General features: G+C 29.6%; 1 protein-coding gene across 1 annotated transcript; it reads right to left on the bottom strand.

Annotated features, from left to right (window-relative positions):
* Positions 1–4,203: 4,203 nt before the first annotated feature.
* On the bottom strand, positions 4,204–8,289 carry LOC109340438. The gene is made up of 3 exons (XM_019578136.1): positions 7,699–8,289; positions 7,318–7,418; positions 4,204–4,927 (listed from the first exon to the last, which is right to left on the bottom strand). Exons 1-3 carry the CDS (start codon positions 8,169–8,171, stop codon positions 4,275–4,277), a joined length of 1,227 nt encoding a protein of 408 aa, XP_019433681.1. The 5' UTR covers positions 8,172–8,289; the 3' UTR covers positions 4,204–4,274.
* Positions 8,290–16,411: the final 8,122 nt, after the last annotated feature.

Raw genomic sequence — 16,411 nt, 5'->3', positions numbered from 1 at the left:
AGTTAACTTTTTTGCTCTTTTGGTTTCAGTTTTTCTCTTCAAACAAGTTATCAGTTTTTGGTTTCTCTCTTCAAGCATAAGGTGAATTGTTGTCTTACTTTATCTTATTTATTTCTCTTTGATTCACACTTGCTGCTTGCATTTACATCTATGTTAACTGCTTATTTTATAATATATGAATCTGTCAAGGTTGAATCTAGGTGTAGACGTTGGTGATTTACCAAACTTGCAATCTCTATAGGTATTTCTTGTATTTGTTTATTATTTATTCATCCTTATTTTCTGTGTAAATTTTGATTTGGTTCTTATTATATTGAATATGAACTATCTTTTTGTCGTTGACAGTAAATTCTTTTATTTCTTCAGTTAAGTGAGACAAAAAAGTCATGGATTAGTCGTCTACATCTTCACCATATTCGTTCCTTTCATTAGTGCATATAATATTATGGTTAATAATTTGAACTAAGGGAGACAAGTTCATGTAATGATTTATGAATTGGGTTTTCAGAATGATGTTTCTATTATAAATATGGTGGAGTTGAGCATGCTTATCATGTGTTTGATAGAATGTCTGAGAGATATATTGTTTTATTTAGAAAGTATGCAGTTCAGAGTGCTCGCTTCAATGAGTGTTGTAAAATATCTATTTTCTATAGCGCTTCAAAAGCGCTATTGAATCTACCTTATATTCTACGGCGCTCACATAGACAACGCTCGAAAGCGTTGTTCAATGACAATTTTAAGTGTTATTGTTTTACTATTCTGGCTTAGTGAATTTTTCATTAAGTCAAGAAGTTGTTATAATTAAAATTTCCTATAGGGAAGATATATCTTCATTACAGGTCTCCTATGATAAGGTCTTAAAATTACTAGGCACCATTTGTATTTGTGAAGTTCTAACCCTCACTCTTGACTCTTGCAGTGTTGAATATATTTGTTATGCAATCATGGATGTGCTTATGGACCAAGCAAGCAAGTCATAATGCTTGATATTGAATGTCACTTTGGCAACATAATTTGAATGATAGTTTGCTAAAAAGGTTACATATGCACTAGCATGTTCCACGTGAATTTTATGGAGTATTCAACTAGCATGTTCCACGTGAATTTTATGGAGTATTCAACTAGCATGTTCTACGTGAATTTTATTCTTCTACAGAGGTGATAAAATATGGTAAGGAGACTGTGTGGTATTATGTGAGAGGCAAACATTGCTTTACACAGATTTAGCTAGTGGTGCATATGAATTTTTGCTTTCTCTTATGGCTAAGATTACACATTGTCATCCCGTCTACAACAATACACCATGATTGATTCAATAAAATATTCACAGAACCAAGATTTTTTCCTTTTTTCTCATTCTCTATTTCTTTTCTAATCAAAATTCTAAATGCAAAATCTCCCTCAACTCCTTTAAACAATTTGGTTCTTCATTTTCTTTGTTAGTTTTAGGGAAAGATTTGGTAGTGGTGGTTTTCTATAATGTCTCATGGATAAAGGTTTCAACACCAGAGATCTCATACATGAATTCTTCTTTTTATTTTATTGACCCAAAATCAAGTAATATATTTTCTTCTGAATCTCGATCTACTGAATTTTTATCTTCATCTTTAGGTTGGTTCACCAAATCATCTTTCAATTTACACAATAACTGTTTTATCTCAACAAATAGATCTACCACTCGAGGATGTCCACTAACATGAGGAAGTGGGCAAGAAATTTGAGATTGTGACGATTGAGAGGGTGGGTGAGTTGGAGGTTGTTGTGAGTGTAAATAATATGGTTTTGAGGGTTGTTGATTAGAAGGAGAGTATAGTGTGTAACATGGTTGAAAGGTTGAATAATAGTGTTGTGGTGATGATTTTGAGGGTGGTTAGATGCCTCTCATTACTATGCCTTAAAAGAATTTTATGACAATTTTATGGCTCTCTTTAAGGGCATTTTATGTCACTTTTATGGCTTTGTTTCCAAGCATCCAATGCTTCATATCCAAGATACCAAGACTTTGCTTGCCTATAGAAGGACACATATAGAGAGCTTCAAAATCATCTTCACAACACATAACATCTCTTTCATTTACACATATATTGTGAGTGCATTCTTTGTAAGAATTCTTGTTCTACTTGAGAGAGTATTTGTGAGAAAAAGTATTGTCATTTGTCCTCATCATTATAAGAGGATTTCTTGTACTCTTCTTTTTTACATAGTGGAATTTTGCTCTTNTTGTCCTCATCATTGTAAGAGGATTTCTTGTACTCTTCTTTTTTACGTAGTGGAATTTTGCTCTTGATCTCCCGTGGTTTTTTTCCTCTCACACTGAGGGGTTTTCCACGTTAAATCTTGTGTGTTATTTTCTTTATCCTTTACTTGCTTCTCTTTTGTTCTCAATTGATTCAATCTTGTGCTTCCGCATTGTGCTCTATCCTTAACAGTTATATGATTGCAACCACAATTTAAAACATTTAGTAATATAAATAATAAAATAGAGCCTTAATTAATTTATGATTATGAAAATGAAACCAACAACCAGTCCTCTAGCATAGCATTGTTGGGATATTAGATTTGCTGGAAACTTGTATTGTTCTAAATGAATTCTCCCAAAGTCCAAATGCTCTCAGTCAGTAAGAAAATAATGAACTTCCATGTGCTGGGGCATGTGTTGGCAATTATTATCTGCATTCTCCAAGACCCTGACCCTAGATCAATTAAAAAAAAACATATGCCTAATAGAAAAGCTATCTTCTTGATAATGCCTTGCTAGACAAAGCGTTGTGTTTATATGGGAGCATATGCGGTTACGTTAAGCAGTTGAACAAATTCCATTGACGATTAAAAAACAAAGCAGACACTTTATATATAAATATATGGGGCACATCTTTTGTGACTATAGAAATACTAGTGTGTATAGGCACTTTGTGCCTGCCGGCGAATATTGTGTGATACTACATATTCAATTTTTATATATTTCATTTTTTTGAATTAAAATGTATTTTTGTGTTCGGGGTACTTTATATTATATTTTTGTGTGTTTACGATAATCTTTAATTTAAGGTGAGATATGTTGTTAATTAATATATTGGTGGTACTTGCTTAGGATTATATAGTTTTTTTTTGTAAAAATTGAATAATGTTAAGGGCAATATAGGAAATGGAAATTACACCATGAGGAAAGTTATTTCAAGTTTTGACTTTATATATAGTATAGATACTTAATAATTAATTTTTTAATTTAAATATATTTTTTTTCAACCAATTATAACTAATAACATACGAAATGATATAAATTATGAGATAATAGATATGCTCCCGCCCAACATAGCTATGTCATCCTGTGTACGACAGAAGGGGTCCCCAAACCAAATCAAAGTAAATAACATAACAATATTACAATTCCATCTCTAACTGATAAGGTGGTCTTACTAACAGAAGAGAAAATTCTGATCTAGACCTATATCACCATTAACTAAGTTACTACTTAATTTACCCTTTTCCTGTCGGGAAAACAATAAGTAACTAATAATTTACTCATCCTAAACATTTTTCTAACAAATTGATGGTCATCATATTCAACTATAACTTCAATCATAAGAGGAAATACTCAAATTAGTATAATACAAATAAATTACATTAGTCTTTATATATAATATAATTTTGTGATTTTTTTTATATTATCAAGTGTATCTCCTAATTCCGGTGTAAAGAATTAATTTTATTTAGAATGTGTCCCTCCTAACAAATGTTATTCCCATAAATCGAACATTTTTTTTTATCTTTTTAGAGATCTACCAAACCTTACATCATTAAACCAATTCTTTATTTGTTTCTGTGATCCAAATTAATCATGGAATATTTGAGACTAATTTGAATAATGAAATTCACTTTAACTTGAGTAGCAATTTGTATTAGATAGGAACTACATAATATTATTGAACTTGTATCTTTCAAGAGATATACTCTTAATGTAAATTTCTTTTATTAGCAATGATATCTCCTTATAAATAAGGAACTAATCTCTTTCGAGGTTTGTGATTGTTCTTATCAATAAGTGTTGCTTATAAAAATTAAATTCTTAACATTTTATTCATAACGAGGATCTAGTGGAACTTTATATCACTAGACCAACATATTATTGGTTAATATAAAGTTCTTTGGACATGCATTAAGAGTTCTAAATATAAACCATTGACATGAACTTAATAATGATTAATACATGATAATTAAATAATAGATGTAAAAAACTTATACAATATCTAAATAGATATTAAACTCACATTTTATTTTGAAGATGGAAGCACCTTGTAAATAACCAGGAAACAAGGAAGAATAGCTCTTGGGTTGAAAACAAGCAACTCCTCGAGATTCGAATAGATTCCTCTTTGTCCAGCTACAGAATCGTATGACCCAACCACAGACACATTTTCCTCCTCCAACAACAACGGCGCATCCTCCACCACGCGCTTCACTCTCCCCGCAATCACACGACACACCAACATCGCCCTCCTACTCTCACCGCCACCACACTGCACCGAGTCATGGGCCCTACCACTACTCGCAGTGGTCCTCACGCCCTTACACCCATCGCCGCCACGAAACCCATGCCTGATGACAGTGCAGACGCCGCAGCCAGGCACGGCGGCGCACAGGGCGGAGGACCCGCGCGAGCCCAATGCGCAGGTTAAAGTTGTGCAGTGGAAGCGTAAGAGTTCGTTGCCGTCAGCTGCACACCTGGGGTTTTTTCTGGTGGAGTTAAGTGCACGGGTCTTTACGGTGTCCCTGCAGTCCTCGAAGCGTTGGATTGTACGTTGACTATTCTGGACTTTTAATATCCGTTCGATCTTACACATTGGACCGTTATTCCTTAGCCAGCTTGATTGAAATATTATCTCCACTATATTACGACCTGAATCCTCTGGACCCAGCTCCGAAACTGTTACACCAAATAGGCAAATACAAATAATGAAATAATCATCAACTAGTTTTTAGTGTGTGTAAATTTGTAATGCATAGGTTGTAGGTTTTTTTATTTGAAGTTTTTTACTATTAATTTACTAATTTGATTGACATGTTTTATAATAAAAAATTGAAATTCAGTGTGTTTTTATTTTATGCATTATTTGATTTTGCTGTAATAATAGTCATTTATTGGATACAATTTTATACAACACATTTTGGATGATTAATAAAATGAAGCAATAGAATACTTAATGGTATAATATTAAGCTTATTTCGTATTAAGAAGTGGTCACGTTGTTGATAAGTAAATTTCACATCATTTGTCTCATTTTCTTAAACATATTTTTATATGAAACCTTATTACCTTATTATGGTATAAGAGTTAGAGTCTAACTTCTTTCTAATTATCATAGGCCAATATATCTTTTTTAATTATGGGTCAAATGTAACTTCTCGTCTAATTCAACAAATTTCTATTGAGGGACATGTTGGAAAATAAATTCTTACTATCTTTGTAATTTTCTTAGACATAATTTAAACACTCAGTGAATTATTCTTCTCATGGTAAATCATTTTGAGATAGAAAATTAATATAAGTCTATCTTAACACTAGTAACTCATAGAAATGCACTCACCTAAGCTTTATGAGGAAGAAAAGTAAACAGAAAACAGTTTTAACCCTTTTATTTTGTGCAATTCGAATTTGAATTAGACCGTCTGGTCTACAGATATTGAATGTTTTATAAATATAAGTGAGTTGTCCTTTAAATTGAGATAATGTTTTTATTTTTGACAAGGTGGCAGAAATCTTTATAAGTTGTTATTTGTATGTTTGTTAATTTTTGGGTACACCATTTAGAGCTGTCACGTTGAGGAGGCAACAGACAGCTGTATGATATCGTACTTATACTACAACCCCTTTCAAGAAGCAACTGCAGATACTCCTGTCCCCGCAACAAATGCACTTACTTGGTTGGTGCATCTGGTGAATGGTGAAATACTCTTCATGCAATACTATTACATATTATTTTAAAACAAAGCAAGTAGGCCACCAACAAATGTTTTTTACACCAAATTTCATGTCATATAAGTTAACGGTGTGATTGGGGTTAAACTTTTAGTTTAAAAAAACATAATTAAAGTGTTAGATATAATTGATAGTGCAATGTTGTTTCATGAATGTGTGGAACCCATCTAGTACTACGTCACCATATCTTCTGTTCTACAATATTATGTTATTTTATGTACTATAAGATATAAATGGTCAAAAAAATACTTAATAATTAAATTTTTAACTTAAATATATATTTTCCTAACTAATTATAACTCATGTGCTCAAAGTGCTACGAGACTAATCTTCTATCCACAATATTATGCTACTGCCCTAAGATGTGAATGGTTAAAAAATACTTAATAATTACATTTTTAACTTAAATATTTTTTGTAAACTAATTATAACTCATAGCATATGGAGTGACACAAAATGTGGGATACTTAAAAATATATAACTTTTATTTCAAATCTAAATCATTGATTATCACATATTCATATTCTCATGAGAATGATGAATAAGTGGAAAAATCTTCCTCAGCTATTTAATGTGATGCATATATGCATCTTTCGAACACAAAGTAGATCTGGTATTCATACTAATTGTAAGGTGGTGAGTAAGGACAAAAATCATGAGCAAGATTATCGGAAAACAGTTCCAAAGCTACACAACATAATAATTATTATCAGATTTCGAAGATTACTTTAAGTATTAACCCCACAAACATGATAAAACATGAGAGAATTCAATCAATAGTGATTGACAGAATTGTTAGTATGCTTGAATAAAATTACAAGATATTTATCCGACTACAGCTCCATAAAGTGAAAATGTTGCATGGTAAAAAAGGATGGCCAAATGGGAAAAATGTGAATAAATAATCGTTATTATAGTAGTCCTTTAACTTTGTCTTTAATTATGCAAATTTAGAAAAGTTATTTAACAAGAGAATTTTTTTTATGAATAATGTAAGACTTTTATATAGTGTTAGTCTATTATATGCCAATTATTTTCAATAATTATTGTCTTTAACTGTTAAATTTTTTTAATGATGAATGATATAGTTATTGTATAAAAATCTTTACAATGACAATACATAAATATTAGATTATGTTAACAAAAAGTTGTAAATATATAGTATGGGATTGATGATCCCAAAAATGGCTTCATATATGAAGGAAATAATTATCGATTCACATAAAAAATGCATTCAGGAAGGAGCTAATGATGCATGTATTTTCCTAAAAGAAAAATAAAAACGAAATGAAGAGGACAAATTACAAAGAAAAAAAAATGTAAAGAGATAGTGGTACCTGCATGACGAACAGCTTGGTGAAGCTCCAAGCTTTCCATCTTAGAGAAGACCTCTCCACACTGAGAACAAGCATAAACAGTGCTCCTTGGAATTGGTACCCTAATTTTCCAATCATATATTATATATTAGTTTCTATATATATGTATAGTTACTTTTTTAGGGGAGTTAATTTCAATATATGTGTACAGCTATAGCATGAACTAACTAAACAAAAAATTGTTAATCAAAATTCTCTCTGTACGTTATTATGTGCTTAAGAAAAATGACATGTCAATTAAATATTCGTTATTATTGTTGTTTTTGCTTTATTATCATTTACGCGAGACAACATATGAGATATGATTTGAGACAACAAATATATTCCTAGTAACAATTGTACCTGCTTGGGTCAATGATCATGTGACATTCATAGCAACCTGAGAGCTTTCTGAATTGATGAATTCCTCTGCTAGAGGATGATGTGTAGGTTGCTCCACCGTTGGATTTCCCTGAACGAGTTGAAGAAGATCCAGGAGTGTGTGGTTTTCTAGTGAGTAAGCCAGTTTCTTGACCCAAAGTGCTACTCTCAGGAGAAGAGTTATCAGCTCTGTGAACAACTCTAGTGTTTCCATGAATAACATCTCTACATATAGAGCTACAAGAACACCTTAGCTTGGAATAACCAACTTTGGAGGGGTCATGCACTCTTGAACCTTCGATCTGTTTGCATGTTATAAGGTTCTTGATTTGGTCCCATGAAGAAGGTTGTTTTTGTTTCTCTTTTTCCTTTTGTTTTTGCTTGTGTTTGTGTTTGGGAAGTTGCTGCTTCTTTTTGGGGTTAGATTTTTCAGGCAAGAAAGTTAGGAGAGCCATTTAAAAAAAAATACAAGCTTGTGATAGAGTGGGGGTGAAGAAAAACGTGTTCTCTGATGTCTTTGAAGGAAGGGATAAATAAAGGGACGAGAGAACTTGTATTTCTATTTTTGAACTATTTTTTTTTCTGAACCTGTTTTTGCATGACAAATATGTTAACCAAACTATATTATTGACCAATAATATTAAAGTAAAAATAGTCAATATTTAATTTTTTTAGTGTTGTTAGAATTGGATCGGACTGAACTGCCCGACCGGTTTGATCATTAACCGGAATTAAAAACAATTTTGGTTTGCAGTCTTAACCGAATGAGGATTGAACAAATTTGAACCAGAGAAATTCCAGTTCAACCATGTTAAATCCGGTTAAATCGGATTAACCCGGGAGGTAAACCAGACAGTTCACTTCAAAATAAAAAATAGAACAATACTCTACTATTTTGTTTTACTCTGATCCAAAAATGAAGAAATGTTACTTTAATATAATTGTACATAATTATTAATTATATAAAATTTTACATTTATATATAATTATATATTATAAATAAAAATTATTAATTATATATGAAAACACGAGTTCGAATAGTTTAACCAATTAAACGAGTTAAACCTAATAAAACCTCTTTCAATTTGATATCAGACTTAAGTTTCATTTCATTATTATTTTTAATTAATATGGTTTGAAAGATATTATTATCATTCCAGTTGAAGATCACAATTCACAAATGTTTCATAAATGAGGATGCAAAGTGCTAAGGGTGTGGTGGCCACTGGTGGGGCATAGACTCATTCTTTACTGATTAATGTTAGTAAGTTATAAATATCTCAACTTATTGCGTTTCGTCCATAGTAGTGTTTTACTTTGGACCTACAAACACGTGACAACTATTATTATTTCATAAGGAAACGGACATATGTCTATACGAAAATTGAAATTGTATACACTAAAAAATTGGATAAGTTGATATCCTCTTCGGTGTATCTTATTATTAGCAAAGTTTATATTTTTCTGTTTGCAGTTATGTTGTGTTTGTAATTATAGATTATAGTGAGAAAATGTGATTGATGAAGTAGTTACAATTAAGATATAATCCTGGAAATTAACAAATCATGACATTGTGTTCTCAACTATAATCACCAATTGAAATTTAAAAGCTTGCTATTTAGATTCATTTTCTTCCTCCAATAGAGTCTTCAAAGCATGGCGTGAACTGGATGGGCCTGCACAGGAGCTTGCCATGTGTACTGGAAAAATTACCATTTGGAAACATTTAAGAACAAAAAGGATGCAAGTGGAAAAGGATCTATAAATCATGTCATAAATGTTTTGATAATTTATTAATTACTAACAAATTAATAAGAAAAGTTATTTTTTCTATCTTTCTTCGAAAAGAAAATGGCAAAAAAAAGCAAGACATTAATTAAGTGATTTAAGATATCATAATATTCTCGGGTATATCAAAAGGTCAAAGACACAGTCATATATTATCTTTTGTGAAATACTTACATACATAAACCACATAAAAATGTGAAGAATTATAAGTAATCGAACGAATAAGCTTAAAATGTGGAATAAACCTCCCTTTATCATAAGGTTTATTTTATCATAACTGAGATGAAATAAACTTCCCTTTCAAAAAGAATAAATGGAATAAATTATTTTAGTTAGATTTATGTATTTACCGATTCGATCTCTCTTGTATTCTTTTCTGAATGCCTTTTCTTCTTCTGTAGGTTGATGAGAATAAACCTATATGAGTAATGCCAAACAGGTCCAAGAAATTAAGATGAGTATATCCTAGCGCAACTTGTGAAATGATCAAATTTGATGGGGCCAAAGATTGGGAAAGCCAGCAAAAGTTAAAAGCATATGAGCCAAGAAGAGATCATGCAAAATGTTAAAATATATTGTATGAATGTGAATATGTGAGATTGTATTATTGAGTTAGTAGTTCTAACTCTAGTGATTAGCTTATAAGAATAAAATGGTTAATTGAGGTTCGTTAGTTTTTTCATCATTTATATAAATGATTCAATATAATTTTATATATTTATTCAATGAATAAATTTCTTATTTTTTCTTGTTTTATCAAGATTCATACACGACTCTATTATTATCATTGAAATAAGAAAAATAATTAGTATACAATGTAGGACAATGGTTTCAATCATATTGGTGTTATTAATTTTGAATGAATTTATTTAATTTTAAGTTATTAATGTAGTATCAATTGTGTAAACATGGCTGAAACCATTAATCACAAGCCATACATAATTTTTCATAAAAGATGGAGAGAAAATAAGCCAACTTGTGCCTCCCAATATCTTTCCATATTGGTTTTCATTTTTGTGTTACTTTTTATGTATATTACTTTTGTGTAAAGTGAACAATGATTAATACATAAATGCTAAATGATATATTAATAATGTAATAAATTCTTAAACGGCAATTTATCTCCTTTTGATCACTCTTTAATTCCTTTGTCATAGATTTAACAACAAAAGATAATTTTAATTCTATCTAGACTTATCAAAACTAGATAAGTTGAAGACTTCAAGTATTATTAGATAAAGTTGTAGGTTTCATACCGGAAAAAAACATATTCCTAGTGACTAGGTTCACCACTTGCAAATATAAGTTGGAAATAACATGCAATTCTTCTTGTTACATATATGTCATATTCCATGAATTTCTCTGAGATTCATCTTACAAAGCAGAAAAGGATGAAAAACAATTTTAATAATTTGTTAGTGGGGACATATCTATATGGAATCAGTTTGAGAGTAGTTATAAAGTCAGACATAGATTTGGCCAACCATTCAATTACCAACATTAGCATAAGGAATAGGTATAATAATCTAGAACACCATTTTTTATATGCTTCTTTCCACCGCAAAAATCTTGAAATAATGTTTGTAATCTGAACTTTTGAATTTGTAAATTAATTCAACAACAACAAGACATCATGCATCCACCTAAACCTGCTTATGTATCTAACATTAATTTTGTTTAATTTTTCTAACATTACAGTGAATTTTGTCTTTGTTGATAAAAGTTTTTTTCAATATATATGACCAAGATCAAAGTCACGAAAATCACGTTCAAGGAAATCAACTATCTTATGCCCTACCTAACATTATTTAATTGATAAATAGCTAATCATTCATATGATTTAGTTACTCCAAGAATAAGTTTAAAATATTTATTTTATATCTTAGTTATCATCTTTAGGGAATTTCTTTAGTTTAAATCTACTTACTAATTCAAATAATTGAATTTCCTTAAAATTAATGCCTAAGATATAAAGTAAATTTAAAAATCTTACTATTCGAATAAGTGAATTTTCTCCCATCATTGAATGCAATTTTATTTTGAGTGTAAAATGTATGTACTGAGAGTGTAAAGATTTATACACAGTCAGTGCATCATCCCCATTCATTTGCAATACTTTTATTTAAAAGTAAATGATGACCAAAAATCAATGATAGATGATATAGTGACAGTGTAAAAAATCTTTACACTGTAAGTGTATATATCTTTCTCCCTTTTATTTTTGGCTAAGAACTTTCTTTTAATTATTAGAACTGAGATGAATGGAAGTTTTGGATGCATTGGCAGCATTAGGGGTCCTCGACTATGACATAAGGGAGGGCATAAATTAGCTTAATAGTAACAACTCAGCGGTATAATGACTATTTATTTTTTACGGGTTTGAATTGTGGAAGACTCTTTTTGGAGGGGAATAAAATACTGCAAGGGATATTTAAGCTTAAGAAGTGACATACTCAGTGTATTCATGGACCTAATAATTGTATGTCAGAACTGAGGTGTTACATATAGGAGAAAGTATATTTGTTGTTCCACAATATATGTCACTCAATGCATTAGTGATTATGATTGGTTGAAAAAATATATTTAAATTAAAATTTTAATAATTAATTAGTTTTCTGATCAATGATAAACAATGACATATAAAATAATACGTTATTTTAGTATATTGAATGTCCTACCTATAGCGTCCGAGTTTCCATTTTGAAGTTTCCTTACAATTGATATTATTTCACAATAATACAAATATATATGTCATCATGACTTACTTAATTTGAAAATGACTTGACTAAGAGGCGATTTGTTATAAAATATTAATATATACTCCATCTTTTATCGACTTATGGGGATAGAGTCTTGTACGATTACTTCACGTATATATTTTTTTGTGTTCATCTCTTCATGCTCCCAAAAACAAAGACTTTTGAGCAGATTTTTTCAATACGGGACTACTCTTTCATATTTTTTGGGTATAATGATATCGTAAGGAACTAATATCTGTCAGAGTCTATAGATGTTCCTCCCAATAAATATTTCTCATACAAATTGAACTTTTAATCTTTTGGTCTTTCTAGGAATTTAATGAGAAAAAAGAAGTTGAAGAGAAAGATTCTCTCTCATTTGGTTGATGACAAAATTCAAGAGCACAAAATAAAAAATAGAATTTAAGAGGAAAGAGTGAAAAATGAAACCAAATTCTTTTCTTCTCTCATGAGAAAATGTTAGAGGAAGAGGGGAGTACTTCTACTATCCTACAAAGGTGTGTCACTCTATTTTGTCAGGGCTTGTAATGAATTGAAAAAATAATAATATTAAAGTTAAAAATTTAATAATTAAATATTTTTTTAACTAATCATAATTAGTGGTATATTGAGCGATATTTTTTGAAACAGAAGATAACCATTGAAGAAAGAGTGGGTGATAAAATATCAGTTTTTTCTTTACTCTTTTTTTTTATACAACCAAATAACATAAAATTGCCTTGTTGCTTGAATCGAATTAAACTCCTATCCTTTCTGGTTCTTTTCTCCCTTCTTTGTGAGGCTTTGAGATCGAGTGAGAATTCAATCATCAATTTCAACATCACCATAACAATAAAGGCCGGGGCTGATAACATTTCCAGTTCAAAAGAATTATCATGTGGCAACAGTTAACACATACGATGTACGATTATACCCTATTTTGAGCACGATCTTAAATTATCAGGGTTTTATACCATGATAGCCATAGTGTGTTATAATGAGAATAGAAAAGACGGGAACCCAACTAATATAATAAATATTTCACTAAAATTCAAATATGAGTTTTTGGTTTTAAGAAATGTATTATGTTTCTATTTTTTGTTTTTATTTTCTAAAAACATTTTTATTATTATCATTTTCAAAACCATCTACTCCAAGCTTCGGAAAGACAATTATCCTTATAAATATTTCAATTCTAAATTTTAATCATTAAAGTAATCAAATGATTAATTTCATAGGATAAATTCATTTTTTCATACTTGCATTTTCTTTTTCAATTGATTATATGTCAATAATATATTGAACAATTTTTAATTGTTGGACATGATTATTAGATATACCACATAAAGACGTGTGGAAGGTCATAACTAGTATTATGCAATTGTAGATTTTCTCTAAAAAAGTTTAAGTTAAAATAAATTAGTGACATATATTTGATATATTATTAAATTAAAGTTGCAGTAACGTTAAGGGATGACAATTTTTATCTCAAAATTATATATTATCATACTCATCATCAAACTATTTCAATAACATGAAGTGAAGAAAATTTATGTTGAGAGGTAAATAAATAAATTTTATTATAAAGATATGTGATAATTTGAATAAAGGAGATGTTCACCGATTGATTTTGACGTTTAGTTTAGTATAAACTTAAAGTAAAGAGAATAATAGTTCATTTTTGAAAATTTATTGATGAGTATCAACACTAGAAACTACATTAAATATAAGTGTAAAAATATGGAGTGAAAATTAAAATAGGAAGTGTAAATGATGATATACTTGAGAAATAACGTATAAATGTAAATTGTATTTCCAAAACATTATAAGATTTGAAAAAATATGAAAAAATTAAAACATAAAAAATATATGGAATAAATAGCATAGATATGGTAAATTTGTCCATCCTAACTAAGAATGTAAAAAAATCAAAATAGTAATTATCTAATAATAATCATTTGAATTTTAAATAATTTTTTCATTTAATTTGTTAATTCAGAAAATATATGTACGATGCATGATATACTAACTAGTGCTAAACTATCTTACTATTTCAGTAAATTCTTGTACTCATTTTAAAGATGACATATGTTATCAAATAATCTGTTATTGATTAATAATTTATAAGGATACATATCTGAGTAAAAGATTTTATGTGCAAAAATAGAATGGCGATTTAGCATTTTTCATTTTTCCTCACTGATCATTGATCAAATCAGTTTTTAAATATGAAAGCTTTTATAACGCAGAAAAAAACTCATATATCATATATATTCTTGAGTAGTTTATAGGAAAATTACAAGACACCATCATAATGCTTACGAGTCAATCATGATTACATCAAACCTTCGCTCTAATCATAAAATTCTCTGACAGAATGCTGAACTGTTTTTGTTCCCATCATCACATTTTTCACTGCCCTTTAACCTATCATATAGTTAGGTCATAGGTTTATGGAATAGCTTTGCCTTTAGTAACCAACTATAATTGTTCGATGCTAATTTGCAAATTTTGCATTAGTTTTGACCGTCACATTTCTAAACCAAATATTAGGAGCATGCTGCGTATTAAAATGTGGCTATCAAATTCCACTAAGCAATTCCATTCTTAACGCTAAAACATGCCCCTCACATCAAAGAAAAAAACAATTATTGTAAGCTTGGCTTTTGTTGCACTACCCAATTGTGGACTATGTCATGAGGTACATCCCAATATTACAGTTTTGGTAGACTGGAATGATATTGAATCACAATAATATGGTTGTATTAAGTTGTAATGTAATTGCATTAAACCATATTTGGATTTTATCGGACTACATAGGTTATATCACATTTAAAATTATTTAATCATAAAATAATTCATACAACAATAAATATAATCACAACAACTACAATCGTGATTGTAACATCAATTTAAAACATTAATTTTATCATATTGTAACCACTACAAAACTATTACTTTAACATAAACAGGGAACATAAAATCCCTGAAGGATAAGGAATATATATAATGAAAGTTGTAGAAAGGAATTGAGGCAAAATCATTTGGCTTTAACGTTAGACATGTTATATGGGTTCCACATGCGTTAAAAATGATAATTGTTGGAGATCCGTCAAGGTTTTATATATGGAGCTAAGTGGATTGATCATCATTGACGCCCTCTTTTAATTTATCTGGCTAGTAACTAGTAAGCTTGAAATGATGATCAAATTTTAGTTTTATCTAAGCGCTGATTAATATTCCCGCATTGATATTTAAAAGAGTAACTCCGCTAAATTAATAAGCTTAGAAAGTGAGACTAGTTTAACGTAATCAAGAAACCCTAGGGAACTAACCAGTTTAGGAAGACAGGAAGGGCATGCCAATGATTTTGGCACATGGGACTGTATGGCGAACATTTGGTTTGGCCCTCCAAAATGGAATATAATCGTTAACCTTTGTAATGCTCACCCAATAGTTTATATCAATTGTAAAAATCGGTTTATGGCAGCCGGTTCAACCGGTAAATTGGTCAACCTATCCCAACATTAGTACAGTACAATAATTATACCGGTTGTATAATCATACTAGTTAAAACCAGTCAAAACCGATTGAAATTGGTCATACTTACCAATTTTCAATTTAACTATACCGGTTATACTGACTGATTTTTATTTAAAATTAATTTTGTAATGGAAATAAAAAATATTGGTTTTTTCATTGATTTTTCAACATTGAATGTTAATATATTATATATGTATATCTAATTTCACCGATATATGATTTAGTTAATAAATTACCGATTGTACAACTATATCAATATCCTGACCAATTTGATGACGAATATGAAATATCTCTTAGACACTCCATTCAACATTTGACATACAAATGTAATCTGAAAATTTAGCATCTACGGTTGATTACCTCATTTATTAATCACACAAATCATTATTTACAAAAAAAAAAATGTATGTATTGATAATATATTAGTTTTATAATGACTACATCATTTATTATTTATATTTAAATATCGTTGACTTTTATAAAAAAATAATCTAAATGAATAATACATGATATAGTGACTGCATATCTGACAGCAATAAATATTATATTATTTAATGTTTTAAAAATAATTAAATAATACGTGTTAAACAATTATTTGAATGATTATGATAAGATGTACTTAACTA

Source organism: Lupinus angustifolius, unplaced genomic scaffold, assembly GCF_001865875.1.
Source record: "Lupinus angustifolius cultivar Tanjil unplaced genomic scaffold, LupAngTanjil_v1.0 Scaffold_172_7, whole genome shotgun sequence".
NCBI classification, from domain to species: Eukaryota; Viridiplantae; Streptophyta; class Magnoliopsida; order Fabales; family Fabaceae; genus Lupinus; species Lupinus angustifolius.
The sequence above is the reverse complement of the archived record's forward strand: the minus strand, read 5'-3'. Positions and strand labels throughout refer to the sequence as shown.